Here is a 19452-nt window from a genome sequence, read left to right on the forward strand (position 1 = left end):
AGCCATCATAATATGGTAACTGTAGTTTGCCTACTTTCTTTCGTAGCTCATAGTTCTGAGTCCTGTCTTGTCCACGAGGCATATGCTTCATTCGCACATCCATATACTCTCTAAAGGTGATTGCAGCTGTAAAATCTAGTCCTCCTGCTTCCCAATCTCTCCTCAGCTGATCCTGTATGTCAGTGATCTGGGGTTCTGGTACCGACTGCTCTGGAGCTCTAGGAAGGAACGTAGGAATCATAGGCCTCGAACTCACTGTCCTAGCTTGCTGGGGGGCATGACCGAAATTGTTCCCAATTTGTTCGCCTCCATTATGTCTCTCATCCTGATTATTCCCATTCTGATTGTGACCATTCTGATTATTTCCTCCACCTATGTTAGCGTTCAACCCCATTTGTCGAGCCATCATCTGCATCATAAGCTCCATTCTCTGATTCTGTTCTTGTGCTCTTTGTTCAGCTAATCGCTGTCCCTGTGCCAAGGTGTCTAATAACTGTAAAAATCTTTCCTCTTGCGGATCTGGACCGGCATTCCCGCCTCTATCCATATTGTAGTCGTAGTCTTGATCAAAAAATACCTCCCCTGTGTCTGTATGACTGGATTCTATGTCCACCTGGATAGATGAGCTAGACTGTTCGCTCTGCAGGTCAGAAATCCTATCTTGTCTTGCTTTGGTATTGTGAAAATTATAAGGCCTTTGTCGCATGCTCTGATTTTAGTGTTTTGACATTTTGTCAAACACTTTCCCTCCTATCCAGCTGTTCCAAATTCCCTATAAGACCTCCACAGGATGGCAAGACTTATAGCTCTGATACCACTATAATGACCCTCTCTATAAAGGCCACTGAAACCCTTAAACCGAACTTAGGAATTTGTCAAACACTTGGCATGTAATGAATAATAACAGTAATAATATTCAAAATATGGCAATTTCAGATTTGATACTTTCAGAATATAATCGCAGAATTACAATATATATAAAGCCTTTGAACGATATTTCAATTACAATGCAATAAATTCTGAAATTGTTTTATTACCAATTCTGGACTGATTATTACAATGACTGTATGATAGCAAATTTACCCAAAAATTGACATATATTTCAGAATGCAAGAACCTGGTTTGAAGAACTATGGAAGAACACCACGTTTTGCTGCAGATCGTTGATGAAGACCTCCAACCGCACCCCCAAACTGTCCTTAATTTGCTGCTGCTGCCCAAACTAGCAAGGCCGTACCAGGCCGTACCTGTACGGCTGCTGAAATAAAATAATATTAGGGTTTTGGGACCCCCAAATGCAAGGAAAATGGGCGCCTAGGGTTAGGTAGTAACCCTGTAAAACCATAAAAAAATAACTCCAAGGGGTTGAGGAGATATGAGCAATTATGTGGTTCCGAACCCTGCTTTGCCAATTCTGAAAATGCACTTATTCTGTCTTCAAACTTTTGTCAAATGCTTCTCCAATGATAGGGCAAATCTGAAATCCTTATTCCAACCAAAAACAAACCCTAACAACGAATTCTCAATAAGCTCCAATGAGATGGCTGAATACCAACTCCAATTATGCAACAATTCAGGTGATATTTCACACCCTCAAAGTCGCCAATCCAAGGGAGTGATTCGTTCCCAAAGATCGAATAATAATTTGCAGATCCAAAGTCTACAAATGTCTTCACAATGAAGAAGTAGAAGAGTTCTCAAATCCAAGCATGTCCAAATGAGAGGCCCAACCCTCTATTTATTCACTTTTCTAAGAAGTTGCTAGAACTTCTAGAAACATCCTTTATAAATTCTCATTATAATGCACTTTTTATAATAAAGTAATTTTATAAAATAAAAAAGTGCAACTCAAATTAAATTATAACATGTGGGCCCCAATATCACATAATGATAAAATATAACGTCTTAACACTTCTTCAAGAGCAAGATATGACTATCTGATCCGGAGAATTGACTCTCTTTCCACACCATTTGCCTACGAGAGTCTGGAATAGGCAAATCCATGATCAATGCCATGTCGAACTAAAGAGGGGACATTACAGACAGAAAGATCACTGGGACTGCATATATGACTTGTGAATGATTTATGTTAAGTCCCCACCGAAGAAATGATATTATATAACCAACGAAGGGTCATGTCCCCATACGTGGGCATGACTACTTGATTATCCTTTGATAACAATGCAATTACTAAGTTAATGATCGGCGGCAGTAATCACGCCCAATACAAATTATAACCAATACATAACAGCAATATAAATCGGTGATGGTAATATGTTCAATAACAAGTGAAGCCCGATATCACTGGCAAAATATTAATTGCACTCACATATATATATGCACATACGTGTATATATATATATATATATATATATATATATATATATATATATATATATATATATATATATATATATATATATATATATATATATATATATATATTTATTTATTTATTTATTTATTTATATACACACATAGGTATATGTATATGTGTATTCTTACCTTCAATATAATCATAAAACCAATTTGAAATGTTCAGTATTACTTTGACTGAAGCTATACTTCAACAAATGAGAGGAGCACCGGAAGAAATAGGAAGAGCCATTATATTAACTTTCAAAACAGGAATAGGAGGAGTGAAAACAATGGAGAATGAATCCACGTCGTCATCTATTTCATCTAGAAAAGGTGCTTCATGTATGCATGGTGCATGAGTTTGTACAGGTTTTGGTGGAGATATGATCATGACATCCCCTTCTTCGTTTGTATCTTCTTTATCCGATAATGTCTCTAGTTCCTCTTCTAATTCTTCCTCTGATTCTTGAACTGGTCAAAGATCTGAGGTGACTTAGAGCCATTTCCACCCTTTAACTTGAATTTGAGAGAACCCTTAGTATTAGAAGATGAGGCACCATCTTTCCCTGTAATCTCTAGCTGTGACTTCCTGCTAGGAGGGCCGAAGCTTCCACAATCCAAGCCCATCTTAAAATTAACTCTTTTAAGGCCTTTATTTTTCAGCCATTTGTTGGTGTTTACCAAGATGGACTGAAATCTATCCATGATGGATGTACCTTCCTTCTGTTGCCACTGAATAGGAAAAGGGCATTTCTTATCAAAGTCGACTTGATGAAACTCCAGATCAAGGATGTCGTCATTATCGTCAACTTGGAAATCTGAAGGAATCTCCAACATGTTGAGATCAATTATCTATTGAAGGGTTAATCTGCAATAGTCCATCTTCATTATGTCAAGCTCTGTTCTCGTATCAATCTAGATGTTCTCAATCCGATGAACATGTGTGTAAGCTCTTTTCATTTGAGAATTCATTTCTCAGTAATCAAAGTCGAATCTGGCCTTGAACTTCTTCAAGGTGATCAACTGCAACTCTGCTTCCATGTCCTTTGGTTTGGGCACAGAATTGATTGAATAGTTGTCAATCGCCAAGGGTTTGGCTGAAGTAATGCCAAAACAAAGTCTATGCATAGCATGTTGATCACTTTGCACGTCCATGAGTTGTCTAGCAAGCTCCATCAAGATGATTTGATCTGTAGCATACTGAGGTAAGGTATACAGTTCTCCTTTGAAATACCCAACTCTTAAGTATGTAAAATTTGGAAATTGAATGAAAATACCCCTGTATTGATTCACCTTTTCCCATGTTGCATCAGATACCCTCTTGAAAGATAATTGTCTATTAAATAAGCATCGAAAATGCCCAAAGAAGGCATCTTGGACTCTTCTATAATGAAATTTATTGTTTGCCAGAGTGATTTGGTCATAGTAATCCCAAACAGGAATCCAAAGATGATCTCCCTTGTTTGAGAGACCAAAGAAAGATCCCATGGCAACAGCAATGTAGACAAGGTAGGAGTTCATGTACAAGGGTGCTAAAGTTCCCATGTTGAGTACCTGCTGGCAAAGTGCAGTGCTAATCAACTCTCCCCAAAAGATTTGTTCTCTGTTTTCCACATTTTGAAAGATGAACTTGTACATCCATGGCTCAAAATCAATAAAATCTTTGAGACCGCAAACTCTGCAAAGAAGGATGATGAGATCCTTGTACTCTTGTTTGAAGTTAGACCGATGAACGGTCTTTGGCCATCTTGAGAAGTTGTTCCTTTTATTGTCTAACAAATATTGGTTGACATATTTCTAATAATCACCTTTCTTCTCATTCTAGCATACCAAAGATGATTCCTTGGTTAGATCTGCACACTCCGCTTTATGGGGTACTTTGAAAATCTGCTCAATTACTTCTGGATTAAGGCTAATGACAACCTTGCCGTCAGTGTCCTTGATAGTCTTTGATTTTGGACAAAAATACCATGCACATCCAAGAACAAAATCAAGTTCCATGGCTGCCATAGGAAATGCAGACACCAAATGAATGTTACTTCTTTTGATGCGCTTCATCTTTTCACCAATAGAATTTTCAACTCTCCGAAAAAAATCAGCCATGTCCACATGATCGATCATTGTGTCCAATACATTATCAAGAACAGATGCAATTGATGATGCAGTTGCATGAGCCAATTCTTTATTGTATTGATATTTCATCTTTCCTTTGGATTTTGATGATGAGGGCATCTCTTGCCTTTGCGCAACAACACAAAAATCCCTAAACATAAACACATCATCAAAAGGAATCGTCATACAAGTTGATTTGCGATCAGCAACAAAGATTCGAAAATGGATGGAGACTTTGTAGATCCAGTGAAATGATTTCAATAAGAAACCATATGCATAAGTAGTGAATTAATATGAAATAAATGGAAAGCAGAATGAAGTGTTATGAAGGTGGAAAATGGAAGATGGAATGAAGTGAAATGAAATGAAATGAAAATGTATCAAAGTGGAATGCATGAAGATTGCTGATTTTCAAACGTGACTAAGGGCTTTCAAAACGTTATTACATGAAAAATGAGTACATATAAGTGCAACATGCAATGGGAGATGAAAGGTGAGATGAGATGCGCAAGTGGATGGAGGATGCAAAAACATGTATTTGCTCATGAAGGCACAAATGCATATAGAGAGATGGAAATGGAAAATGGAAGAGGAAAAAAGAATTTTATAGTCATCTTTGATGAAAAAGTGAAGTCAAAGTACATGAAAGATTAAAATGACATCTTTTTGACTTTGCAAAAAATGACTTAGTCAAAATCAGGGTTTTGAGATGCCATTACACGTAAGGCTTTTCGTGTAATCACGTTGTGCAAGTGGATGCAAAAAATGAGATGAGTGTGAATGAAAACAAAAAAATGGGATTACATGCACATGCGGATGGTGAATGCAATGGAAAACATGTAATCGCATTTCTCCGATGAGATGCGAAGTTTTGTGACATGGAAGATGGAAGTGAACGTGATGATGCTTTTGCATGAAGTGAAACAACAAGAAGTTCTTGGGAAAGAACTTGTAACTTCTCCAGAGGCAAGAAAATCGGCAAGCAAGCACAAAGCACAAAAACTCAAAAGAAAAACGTACCTTTGGAAAGTGACTAAAACATGTCAAGATGCAAAGCACTTCAACACACAAATTCGAATTTGGAAATTGGAAAAAAACCAAAAACATGAAAATGAACAATTTCTTCATTTTTAAAGGAAAAATGTACTTTCCATCGCATTGATTTCAACAAGTGGCAATCATCAAGCAATAATGTGCATAATGAGCAAGATAAGCACAAAATAAATAGCAAGAAAGAATAAGTCCACTTACATGAAGATTAAGTGCCAAAAATGAAGGAAAAAGATGCTCCAATGTTGAAAATGTCTTCAAAAACACTTAGACTGATGGTGACACAACCCAAAAACAGAATGGACACAACAGAAAAGGGGAATTGTATTAACTGAAAAATAAGCTAGTACATTCAGTACAAAGAAAATAAACTTCAAAACATGCCCTAAGGCTTACAATAGCATAAATCTAGAGATAATTTCTCCTTTCAGTACCTCCTCTCAAACTCCACTCCGAACTGCCTTTTACAATGCCAGAAATCTCCTTAAATAGACCCTGGAGGGTTAAGGACTAGGAGTACATTCTGGAAAATCCTAGTAGGCATCCACCGACCAAATAGAAGGTTCCAGAAGTCGCGTTAGAAGTCGGCGCAAATCTAGAAGAATCTAGAAACGATAACCGAACTTCCGGGAGGCATAACTTCTGAACCGTAGCTCCGATTGACGAACCGTTTACATTTGCGAAAAGCTCTCGAAGCGCTCTATAGCCCTATGGACGAGCTTCGCTCGTACTCCATTTTTCGGCCCTTTTCGAGGTCATTTAATGCCCCTAACCTAACTTTGAAGCATTCTTAGGAGGTCTCCAAAACCCGAAAAACTGTAATAACTTTCAAACCGTGGGGCCTTTTGACCTGATTCTTTTTCTAGAATGCTCTAAATCACAATTACATTCATCTCGCCAATTCACACCTTCTAGTTTACCAAAATGATGGCCCAATTACATGCTCCTATTTTTTCGGGCTTTTCTAGTTCACTGATAGTGGAACTGTGAGAGTTGGAACCTTTATTTGACCCAAATGGGTGTCCAAAAATGAAAACACATGAAACAGAAACTAAGTCTAAGTACATTTTTTTTGGGTGACACAGGATTGCCCTTATACCTCTGGATGCTCCTGCATCAAACACCCAGGGTAGATTGAAAAGTGACCCTGTCACTTTATGAATGGTAGAGGAAATCCCAAATGGGAAACCTCAGTTGCTGAAATCCAAGTTGAGTCCTTGATCGGTCGTCCTTTCCATTTTACCAAATACTCTTCATACTGCCTGTTTCTGGTACTCCTACCCACACGATGATCTATAATGTCTTCTATCTCCTCCTTCTTAGAAGCAGGAATTGGACATGGCTTTAACACCAGCTCCTCATCTGCACCATCATCATGATACTCTGTTAAATCTGCAATGTTGAAAATGGGAGAAATATGAATACCATCTGGCAGCTCCACTTGATAGGCATTTCCTGAGTCATGTTTCTTCAAAATTTTGCAGGGGCCAAATTTCTTCATTTTCAGCTTGTTGTAAGTACCGGCTGGAAATCTTTCTTTTCGTAAGTGCACCATGACTAGATCCCCTACTTGGAATTCCTTATGTCTTCTCCTTTGATCAGCCCTAGCTTTATACTCTTGATTCATCTTGATAATGTGTGCCTGAACCTCCTCATGTAGACGCTTGATATGTTCAGCAAATTCTTCCGCTTCAGCACTTGTCCTCTCCCCTTGCTCTATCTTCCTCAATTCTGGTGCAATCCTTGGGCTATTCCCATATACAATTTGGAATGGTGATTTTCCAGTACTCCTATTTGTAGAGTTATTGTAAGCAAACTCTGCTTGTGGTAGAATCAAATCCCATCCCTTGGGCTTATCCCCAACTAAACATCTCAGCAAATTGCCCAGACTTCTATTTACCACTTCTGTTTGGCCATCAATTTGTGGGTGATACGCGGAACTGAATTTCAAGTTGGTTCTTAACTTTTTCCACAATGTCCTCCAGAAATACCCCACAAATTTAGTATCTCTATCAAAAACTATACTCCTTGGAAGACCATGTAGTCTTACCACCTCTTTGAAAAACAAGTCTGCAATATGGACAGCATCGTGAGTTTTGTGGCATGGAATGAAATGTGCCATTTTGGAGAACCTATCAACCACCACGAATACTAAGTCATTACCCCTTTGTGTCCTTGCCAATCCAAAAACAAAATCCATACTTATGTCCTCCCATGGCCTTGATGGAACAGCCAATGGCTGATATAGGCCAGTATTGTGACTAAACCCCTTGGCAACTTGACAAACCTGGCAACTCTGTACAAACTTCTTCACATCCTGTGAAATTTGAGGCCAAAAATAATGTTCTCTAAGAATGGCAATGGTCTTATCTCGACCAAAATGTCCTGCCATCCCTCCATTGTGTTTCTCCTTAATCAAATTTTCCCTCATGGAACTCCTTGGTATGCACAATTGACTACCCTTGAACAACATGCCATCCTGAATCAAATAGTCTAACCACTTGGTTCTATCTACAGCAACAGGTTCTTTACAAGCTTTCCATGCTTCAGCAAAATCAGGATCCTCGAGGTACAAATTCTTGAGTTCATCAAACCCAACTACTTCAACCTGCATTACTGTAAGCAACAACTGTATCCTACGTAGTGCATATGCAACCCTGTTAGATTTTCCACTTCTATGCTTCAACACAAATGTATAACTCTGCAAGAACTCTACCCACTTCATATGCCTCTGATTCAATTTACCTTGGCTATTTAGGTACTATAATGCCTGATGATCAGTATACAAAACAAATTCCTTTGGCAATAAATAATGCCTCCATTTATTTAAGGCTTGAACTATTGCATAAAACTCTTGATCATAAACAGAATACTTCTTTGCATCATTCAATTTTTCACTAAAATATGCAATAGGCTTACTTTCTTGGCTTAATACAGCCCCAATAGCGCTACCACTGGCATCACAATCCACCTAAAAAACTTTTCTAAAATCTGGAAGTGCCAACACAGGTTGTTCTGTTACCTTCTTCTTCAGCAATTCAAAACTTCTCGCAGTTGCTGCAGTCCATTTGAACCCTTTTCTATCCCCTGTTACTGTATCAGTTAGGGGTGCACATATGCCACTGAAATTCTTAATAAACTTCCTGTAAAAACTAACAAGACCATGAAATGATCTTACCTCAGTAGCAGACCTTGGAGTAGGCCATTCCAAGATGGCTTTTACCTTCTCTGGATCCATTTTGAGACCTTCAGGTGATATAACAAACCCCAAATAGACTAACTCCCTTTTTGCAAAGATACACTTCTTCAGATTAATTAACAGTTTCTCTTCCCTTAGCCTTTCAAGGACACTACGAATATGCAGTAAATGTTCTTCCAAAATCTTGCTGAAAATTAAAATATCATCCAAATAGACAATAACAAATTTTCCCAAGAACTTCTTAAGTATCTCATTCATGAGCCGCATGAAGGTGCTTGGGGCGTTCGTCAATCCAAAGGGCATGACTAACCACTCATAAAGACCCTCCTTGGTCTTGAAGGCTGTTTTCCACTCATCTCCTTCTTGAATCCGTATCTGGTGATAACCACTCTTCAGATCTATCTTTGTGAAGTACTGAGCTCCACTCAAGCAGTCCATAAGATCATCCATCCTTGGCAAAGGAAACTAGTACTTGATGGTGATCCTATTTATAGCTCGAGAATCTGTACACATCCTCCACTCTCCATCCTTCTTTGGTGCGAGTAGTGCAGGTACTGCACATGGACTCAAGCTCTCTCGAATCACGCCCTTCCTCAACAACTCCTGAACCTGTCTATTTAGCTCCTCTATTTCAGTAGAAGTAATCCTATGAGCAGCCTTGTTAGGCAAACTAGCTCCTAGAATCAGATCTATCTGATGACTTATTTGACTTATTGGTGGCAATACATCTGGAACATTATCAAAGATAATATCTCCAAACTCCCCTAGTAAATCTGAAACTTCAAGTGGTATTTCACTACTACCTTCTTTATCTTTCCTAGGAATCAAAGCATAGCACATATGCTGATGTTTCATGCCATCTAAAAACTTCCTTCCATCAACAAGACAAATCCTAGCACTGCTACATACCTTTTCATCTTCCTTTTTCATGGGCTTCAATTTGTGGCGAACTCCATCCTTTGTTAGAGAGTATGTGTTTGCATGTCTATCATGTATTGCATGTCTATCAAACTGCCATGGTCTACCCAACAATAGATGGCAAACATCCATCGAAATAACATCACAGAGAACTTCATCATGGTAACTCCCAATTTTGAATTTCACTAAACATTGTTCACTTACCAGGACCTTATGATCATCTTTTACCCAAGCAATCTGATAGGGCTGGGGATGCTTCTCCCTCTTGAGCTTTAGCTTAGAGACCATCTCTTCTAATACCAAGTTATCAATGCTACCACCATCAATGATCACGTCACAACATTTATCCTCACACTTGCATCTGGTACGAAACAAACTCCTCCGTTGTCCTGGTTCAATCTCACCACTTAGTAGGACTCTTTCATTTACCAAGGTCTCTCCTCTTTCTGCATCCTCTGAATGTGATGATTGTGCATCCTCATCCACATGAGCAACCCTAGCTTGGCCCTCAGCTCTCCTATCTGTCCTTCCTTGTCGTTGAGGGCATTCAAAGGCACGATGACCTTCTTCATTGCAATGGAAACAGGTACCATGGAAGCCCCCTCTTCCTTGTCCACGTCCTCTACCTCTTCCTCTTTGATTTCCAAAGTCTTGATCATGGGAGCGGTTGAAACCCTCATTCCTCTGATTCCTGCTAGTAACCACATCTTCATTTTTCTTTTGGGTTTCATTGCGGCCTCCAGATGATCTACCGCTTCCCCTTCCTCCTTGACCGCGCCCTCTTTGTCTTCCTTCAAACCTTTTATTCAGCTTCTCTTCAACTCGTAGGGCAAACTGGTATGCCTCTTCAACGTTGGTCATTCTTACGAGACTTAATTCCTCCTGGATGCTAGGTCGCAACCCACTGATATAACGAGCAACCTTCTCCTTATTTGCTTCTGCATGCCCCGCTCTAATCAAGAGTCGACAAAATTCCTCTGTATATTCTTGGACTGATCTTCTTGCTTGCTTTAACCCATGCATCTTCTTAAACAAATCAAGCTCGTAGTCCACAAGAATGGACTACTTCTTCAATTTGTCCACCATGCGATCCCATCTTGTGATCTTCTCCTTTCCTCTTCTGTTTCTTTCCAATTGAACCTCTTGCCACCAGATTTTGGCATCGCCTTTCAGTTTGGCCTTTGCAAACTTAACCCTATCTGGGTCCCTGATATCCTCATACTCAAAGTATTCTTCCAGTTCATTGATCCAATCGATCAACTCATCTGGTTTCAGATTTCATGAAAATACACCCACTTCAATTGTAGGTCTTTTCCCAAACTTAGTAATGGCCCTAAAAAGCCTTTCCTCTGCATGATTCAAAACTTCTCCGTCAAATTCCCCTTCTTCTTCATTGTCATCCTCGCTGTCGTCACCTGCGGCAACATTTGCTCCTCTATGGAGCTCCTCTTGCAATGCTTGCCCCTGCCTTTGGAGGGCTCTGGCCCTTCCACCACACTCTCTTCGTGGAGGCATCTTCTTAACTCAAACCCACAACCACACAGTCCTGGTGCAAACTGCCTCACAGTCGGCGCTCTGTCTACACACTCAGGAAAACCAGCTCTGATACCACTTGATGGGGACACAACCCAAAAACAGAATGGACAAAATAGAAAAGGGGAATTGTATTAACTGAAAAATAAGCTAGTACATTCAGTACAAAAAAAATAAACTTCAAAACATGCCCTAAGGCTTACAATAGCATAAATCTGGAGATAATTTCTCCTTTCAGTACCTCCTCTCAAACTCCACTCTGAAATGCCTTTTACAATGCCAGAAGTCTCCTTAAATAGACCCTGGAGGGTTAAGGACTAGGAGTACATTCTAGAAAGTGCTAGTAGGCATCCACCGACCAAATAGAAGGTTCCAGAAACTGTGTTAGAAGTCGGCGCAAATCTAGAAGAATCTAAAAACGGTAACCGAACTTCCGGGAGGCATAACTTTTGAACCGTAGCTCCGATTGACGAACCATTTACATTTTCGGAAAGCTCTCAAGGCGCTCTATAGCCCTACGGACAAGCTTCGCTCGCCCCCCATTTTCGAAGTCATTTAATGCCCCTAACCTAACTTTGAAGCATTCTTAGGAAGTCTCCAAAACTCGAAAAACTGTAATAACTTTCAAACCGTGGGGCCTTTTGACCTGATTCTTTTTCTGGAATGCTCTAAATCACAATTACATTCATCTCGCCAATTCACACCTTCTAGTTTACCAAAATGATGACCCAATTACATGCTCCTATTTTTTCGGGCTTTTCTAGTTCACTGATAGTGGAACTGTGAGAGTTGGAACCTTTATTGACCCAAATGGGTGTCCAAAAATGAAAACACATGAAAGAGAAACTAAGTCTAAGTACATTTTTTTTGGGTGACACAGGATTGCCCTTATACCTCTGGATGCTCCTGCATCATAGACTTTTTCCAACTTTACAAATTCGAATGGGAGAAGGCAACAAACAAGGCATTTTGGATGAAAGATGCCAAAATGTGCCCTATTATTGCTCTAAGATCCAACGTTTTTGCATGCACAAGCTTATGGGACATTTTTGGTGAAAAACATTTTTCACCAAGGCAAGACATCAAATCGTTTTGGTTGTTTAACACCAAATCAATTACCAATATGCAATGCAATCACCAAATAATGCCAAAATGATTCCTCTTGAGGCAAAAACGTTGATCAAAAATTGATTTATTTGAAGTTTTAACCAAAAACGTGACCTATGATAGAGCTTGGAAAAACGTCTTTTAGCAATCTATATTTTATGTTAGAAATCCATTGCCAAGCAAAAACGACCCTATTAGAGAAGATCTCATGCAAAAACATCACGTAAATCTCTCACAATGTGCAAAATCGGGTTCTTGGAGAGCAAATGCATGTGTTCTTCCAAAATCGCACCTTTTGGGAGGCGCAACATGTTTTAAAATATGGTTTAGGTTGAAATCGCACCTTGTGGGGTGACATGCATATTTTAAAAACTCTTCACAGGGAAAATCACACCTTTTGGGTTGCATGACACATTTTAAAACATGCATTTGGTCAAAATCAGACCTTTTGGGGAGGACTGCATATTTTAAGTGAAATCTCATGTATTTGACACAGTGACATATAAAACTCACTTTTTGATGTAATGACACCAAAAACGTCCACTTTTGACAATCTTACGCTTTTAAGTTGAACTTTATGTGCAGTGACACGTAAAATATCCACTTTTGATGGATTTTACATGTAATTGCATATAAAATGTCCACTTTTGATAACTTAAAGTCATTTAACAAACATATATCAATTTAATTTCATTAAAATGTTACTTTAATGAGACATAAACAATATTTATATATCATATTAAAAATATAACACATAAATATCATTTTAAAAGTAACATTTAAATGAGCATTTAATTTAAATATCAAAAATTAAACTGACACTATAGTTTATATAGTCACTTTAAGTGAAAATTCAAAAAGTAACTCAACTTAAAATTATAACATAAGGTGCACCATAGTTACTTTAAGTAAAAATTTTAATGATAAAATAACTTAAAAACATAACATTAAGTGTATTTTAGCTATATTTTTCAAAAAAGTGAATGTCAAATGAAAAATATAACATGATATTTTAAATTCATGTTGTTGCATCAAAAAGTCCACTTTTGAGGCACTAAAACGACCATAACTCTTGGCTGACAACTTTGATTATGCTCTACGTTAGACCAAATGGAAGGGGAAACCGAAAGCCATGACATGAGCAAAACCAAAAGACTAAAAACCAACAAACACAAACTCAAAAGTAGAGAAAAGAACGATGAAGGCCTCAAAAATTAAGCAAAGGCTCAACAAAAAACAAAACAAAACAGACTTGAAGAAAGCCTTCAACAAAACTATTTGATATAAGAATTGGATTTGATTGATCGATCAACATTGAGCAATTAAATACCAAATTCAACTTAGTGATACGTGAAACTAGCTTGAAAAAGTTTTGTGCTATTACCAACAATTTGTGGTGACAAAATGCAGGACAACAGAACTTTAAAAATAGAAAGTTGGTAGTACATCCAATTTGATAGATAAATATCATTGGTTATAATGCACAACGACGACATTGAAAACAACTAATAAGCCTACATTCCTAAAGTTTTATCATAGGATCTGTAAACCATGATCATTGTTTGTGTGACAGCCCAAAATGAAAGGTTAGTGTAGCTGAATTCTGATCAACTGACTGATAATGAACCTCATTTTCATATTGTGCATTAAGAGCGGAATGGTAGGTCTAGTTGAACCAAAAGTTGTTTGATTAAGAAATTAGATAACATAATTTATATCAAAAAGTGCAAAGTTGACTAAAGTGTAATGTCCCCAAGGCAAATTTGGCCTAAAGGCAATCTCGGCCCGAAGGGGATCTCGTCCAAAAGGGAATCACTATCCAAAGGCAATCTCAACCCAAAGGGGATGTCTGTCCAGAGGCAATCTCGATCCGATGGCAATTTCGGCCCAAAGGGGATCTCAACCTGAAGGGAATCCCAGTCCGAAGGCAATGACTTCTTGAAGGAGATCTCGGCTCGAAGGGAATCTCATCCCGAAGAGGATCTCTATCCAAAAGAAATCTCGATCTGATGGGGATCTCTGTCCAGAGGCAATCTCAATCCGAAGGTAATCTCGACTCGAAGGGGATCTCGTCCCGAAGGGGATCTCTGTCCGAAGGCAATCTCGATCCGAAGGAAATCTCAACCCAAAGCGGATCTCGACCAGAAGGGGATCTTAACCCGAAGGCGACAAAGCCAATTTCGGCCCAAAGGGGATCTTTCTCCAGAGGCAATCTCAACTCGAAGGCAATCTCAACTCGAAGGAAATCTCAACTTGAAGGCTATGACTTCTCAAAGGAGATCTCGACGATCTTGACCCGAAAGCAATCTCAGCACGAAGGGGATCTCTGTCCGGAGGCAATCTCAATCCGAAGGCAATCTTGGTCCAAAGGGGATCTCAACCCGAAGGCAATGACTTTTTGAAGGGGATCTCGACCCAAAGGCAATTGCTCTGATACCACTGTAATGTTCCTATGCCCGTCGGCCTTAGATTTCAAGTTTAAAAATGTATATAGTTCACTACATGCGGCGAATCAACTGGAATTTCCCTTGTTCATACAATAAACAAGACCAACAAGTGGTGTACGGCGATAGCAAGTTGTCTGTACAGTGAAGTTGGAATGGTATGTTCGTACGATTCAAATCATGCGAGTGGAGTGTAAGTCTGTACTGTAGAGGTAATGTGACCGTACGGTGATGTTGGCTAGGTGTCGTACCGTAATGTGGAAGGATGATCGTACAGCTATGGAATTTGAGGTGTTGGCTTACGACAAAGGAATGGTGATGGCATATGACAGGGTGATGGTTGTTTGGTGGGTCATACAACTACCAGTCCGTAAGGATGGAGATGGGTTTGTGCCAAATAATAGTGGAGTCTGTGTGTGTGTGCCTTCCACCATGCCGAATCCAATACAAGTTAAGACAATCGCCAATAACAAACATAAATCAACACAAAGATGGGCAATCTACATCATGTAAATATATTTCAGCAGACAATGATGGTGCTTCAAATGTGCCAGAACCGAAGCAAAGTAATACAGAGAATCGGAATAGGGTGAAGGTTGAGTCCCACTGAAATTGAACTAGCCAAGTAGCGAAGATCTTTCACTTCCGAAATCGCGAACAACAGAGAACTCCAACAGGAATTCGCAATACAAAAAAAATAATCCAAATCGTATGACAACTACTACCTACATGTTGTGCTTAAATACCCTTCAGAGGAACTCCCGAGTGTTTACAAAGATAGCCAACAACAACACCTACGGAAACAATTAACTTAAAAATGGGTCCAAGATAAGCTAAATTAATCGAAACTACAAATACAAATATTATTAACTTGGGCCCCATATTAATTAATTAAAGCAACTAATTAAAGGTCCTTTTATTATATTATTTAAATTCAAGGACCAATTTATTTATTTATTTTATTTTATTATTACATTAAAGTTTAGAGACATGACATAAAGTGAAGAAACTAACTAGACGTCTTATATGTGCTTGTATCTAGAAAACCATGGCCAAAGTATACTAAGCTATGCTAGTGTTAGTCAGTTCGTATTGTTATGAATAGATCATACAAGTTAGGAGGAGCTATAGAGCATGACCGACTAGAGCTATGTAGGATCATACTCCCGAGTGTTTACAAAGATAGCCAATAGCAACACCTGCAGAAACAATTAACTTAAAAATGGGCCCGAGATAAGCTAAATTAATCAAAACCACAAATACAAATATTATTAACTTGGGCCCCATATTAATTAATTAAAGGTCCTTTTATTATATTATTTAAATTCAAGGACCAATTAATTTATTTATTTAATTTAATTATTACATTAAAGTTTGGGGACATGACATAAAGTGAAGAACCTGACTAGACGTCCTATATGCGCTTGTATCTAGAATACCATGGCCAAGGTACACTAAGCTATGCTAGTGTTAGTCAGTTCGTATTGTTACGAATAGATCATACTACTTAGGAGTAGCTATAGAGCATGACCAACTACAGCTATGTAGGATCATATATCAAATTAAGATGGCTAGTTCATCGGCATACTTACATCCCCTACAAAGGTCAGGGCCATTTCAAGAAGGAAGTGTGTAGGGGGACCAATCGATCTACAGTTAGGTAGTAAAACTGCCCTGATGATACTTTCTTCCCTACATTACTTTGAAGTGTTCCTGAAGCACAGAATGGGCTCAGTAATGCAAGTACACTCTCAGAAAGATTGAACACTTGTATTTTATGTTGAGTTAAATGATCAAGATGAAAGCTAAGAAAATAGCTTGTTACAAATTAAATACTCTTATATTCAAACAATATTGAACAGAGCCAAATACAATGGTTATCCCAAATTTGTCTTCAATTGAAGGCTTCAAAAATTTGGATAAACCTAACAAACTAGGGAGATTCTTGCACCTCTAAAACTAGAAACTCAGAGCAATAATTCCAAATTGGAACTGCAAATAGCAAGGAAAATGGGATGATTATTGATGCACAATGAAAGGCCCATTACAAATTCAAATGAAAGACCCAAAAGATAGCACCAAAATGTGAAAAATGTCCACGAGTTACAAATAAGATAGGGCTAAAATATTAAAAAGTTTCAGTGTTACACCAGTACAGGGGTACTTCGGGACGTCAGGGAGAGTTTCCGAGATGCAAGGAAAATGAGCCTCATTTTCAGGACGGCAAGGGGATGGCCAAGGGACAGTGGCAAGGGGAGGACGGGCCAGAGAGGGCTGTTGTATAATATACATATAGAACTTGAAATGCTAGTTATGAAATGATGTTTCAGTAGTTCACTAGAACATACCAAATCAAAATACTTGAACATAGCAAAATTTCAACATGAATTAGAACCATTGACATTCAACATAGTAACATATTACATACCCAATAAAAACATTCAAAACTCAAAATTCAAATAGAAATTCAAATACACATCCCAGCAACGGCATGGTTGTGGAATGGAGGAGGTGGGGGTGCTTGGGTACTCAAGTACTCAGTGCGGGGACTTCTCGGGGACGGGTACTTCAAGGTTTGGGAGGAGGGTGTGAGTCTTCGGGTTACACTGAAAAAATCCCTTTTTTTTCTGAAAGGAAATTACATTATCCTAGTACTTTAAAGCTTTTGCGTGTGAAACAATTACTCCTCTCATTCATATCAACCTGTTTTCTACTTCGAGGCTTGAAAGTTATACTGTGATTGGGAATAGCGGGATTTAGATTGTTTGGCTGTTTATGACATGTCCATTGTCAACAGATAAACAATAATTATTTATAAATTTACAGAAATACACTGTGTTATTTAACTTTTGAATTTACAAATTTTGAGCATTTGAGGGGCGTGATATGTAAATTGAATTATGACAAGTTGATTATGAAGATAGACCTACATGTTTCTCTAAATACATTAAAATCTGGTTTTATGGTGCAATTATGGTTGTTTTTGTGGCGTGGTCTTGAGTCCCAAACAAAGTTTTGGACTGCCAAAATCCAAGCTATCCAACTATAGTTTCACTTAGATAGACTAAGGACAAGTCCAACACAAAAGAAGACTTGTCATAGCACATTCAATAACTCAACCTTGATTAGATCACACGAGTTCAAGTAAAAAGACTAAGTGCCAAAACTGGAGCTAGATTTTAGGAATATTGTAAATTGGCATCCTATTATAAAATTATATGAGCATTGAGGGTAAGCATTAGATCCATATGAAATCAAGAGATGCTAATCAATTATAAGTTGCCTTCAGTAACTATCATCTTTATTCACAGCTATAAATTCAAGAGCTTTATATAGATGTATTGACCAAGTCCCTAAGGCTCTTGCGAACAACCACTCATGAAAGATGGTTTATGAATATTAACTGATTATCAGCAAGCAGCTGATTCAAAAATAATGATATTAGAGTATTAAATATTGGAATAATAGTTTATAGGTGCAAATTTTCATCATACCAAAGAAGGTCAAGCAACATGGATGTGCGCCTACAGAAACAGGCACATAAGCTTCACCAGTGTATATGTTTAGTGCATTTATCATAATTGAATGATCTGTCCATTCTGATGAAATATTTTAATATGACAAATTTGAGTGCTTGATTCACTAAGTATTGAATTCATTGTTTTCACAAAAGGATGAAAAGAACAAGCATCAAACAGGCACAAATTACTACTCAATTACCAAATTATTCCTTGAGTTGCATACCTGTAATCATATGTTAGTGACTCACCAACCCTTATATCTTGTGCTGCAAAAATACCAACTCTAGTCTCTCCATCAACCCTCCTGTTTTCAGAAAGAACATAAAATCAGCATCCTGTCTTGCACAGCAATCAAGCTAGCTCGGCAAAGGGACTGCTATGCATTAGTTTAATATTTCCTGTAACTTTAAGGTGTATTTAAACACGTACACATAATCTAATTGTGTGTATGGCATTCCTGAAATCATGCATACTGCAATAGCTAGTAATAAAAAAAGCCAAGATAGATGTCATGCAGATGCTATTAATAATTAAACTCTATGGAAGGTAAAAACAAACAAGAAACCCAAATCTTCTCTATCAAATTGAGACCATGGTTTTAAGGTTTTAAGAAGTAAACCAACAAACCATTTTTCAAGTTTACAATTTGGATCACAGCTGTGGTTCAAAAAGCGAGATTGATTTCCCTTGAATGTAGCGTCAATTATGAAGTCCTTGCCAATTTCACACATGTAAAAATTGTGCACACCTCTGTGCTTCATTTCCCAAAGCCTTTCTTCACATAATGCATCATTTATAACTGAAAAGTGGAAACACGATGTCAAAAAAAAAAGATAAAGTAGAAGAAAATGATGAAGTTACACACACATGTATACATTTTATAAGTACTGTATCGACAAGGGTCAAATGCACATAGAATTATTAGAAGAGAAACAAACAGCAGTTCCATTTCATATTTTATGTATGAAAATCTACAGAAGATGGAAACTAACATATGTTAAATAAAGAACAGCAACACCAAGGCACTGTAAAAGAAAATGAAAAATGTTGATGTCCTAAATTGAACTTTTTTCTGACAAAATATTTATTTCAGATTACAAATCAACTTACTAATTTCAAAAAGTAATAGTATAGAGGAAGTCATTAGCGCAAAGCATTAATTACTTAATTGTGCTAAAGTTGGCATGTTGTTAGAGAGATTGTAAAAATA

At 38.0% G+C, this 19452-nt stretch overlaps 1 protein-coding gene across 5 annotated transcripts in view; it reads right to left on the reverse strand.

Annotated features, from left to right (window-relative positions):
* The window catches only part of LOC149566113 (uncharacterized), a 227600-nt gene that overhangs the window by 69876 nt on the left and 138272 nt on the right, over positions 1-19452 (reverse strand). For all 5 annotated transcript variants that reach the window (XR_016362121.1, XM_089819540.1, XM_089819542.1 and 2 more), the window contains 2 exons: positions 18870-19041; positions 18466-18546 (listed from right to left, as the gene is read on the reverse strand). Coding sequence is in view for 4 of the 5 variants with exons in the window: in XM_089819540.1 (XP_089675666.1) it covers positions 18466-18546; positions 18870-19041 (253 nt within the window). In the remaining variant the exon portion in view is untranslated. The remainder of the gene's footprint in view (positions 1-18465; positions 18547-18869; positions 19042-19452) is intronic.

This window comes from Cupressus sempervirens, chromosome 3 (genome assembly GCF_028749045.1).
Source record: "Cupressus sempervirens isolate cs-2001-9-10 chromosome 3, ASM2874904v1, whole genome shotgun sequence".
Classification (NCBI taxonomy): domain Eukaryota; kingdom Viridiplantae; phylum Streptophyta; class Pinopsida; order Cupressales; family Cupressaceae; genus Cupressus; species Cupressus sempervirens.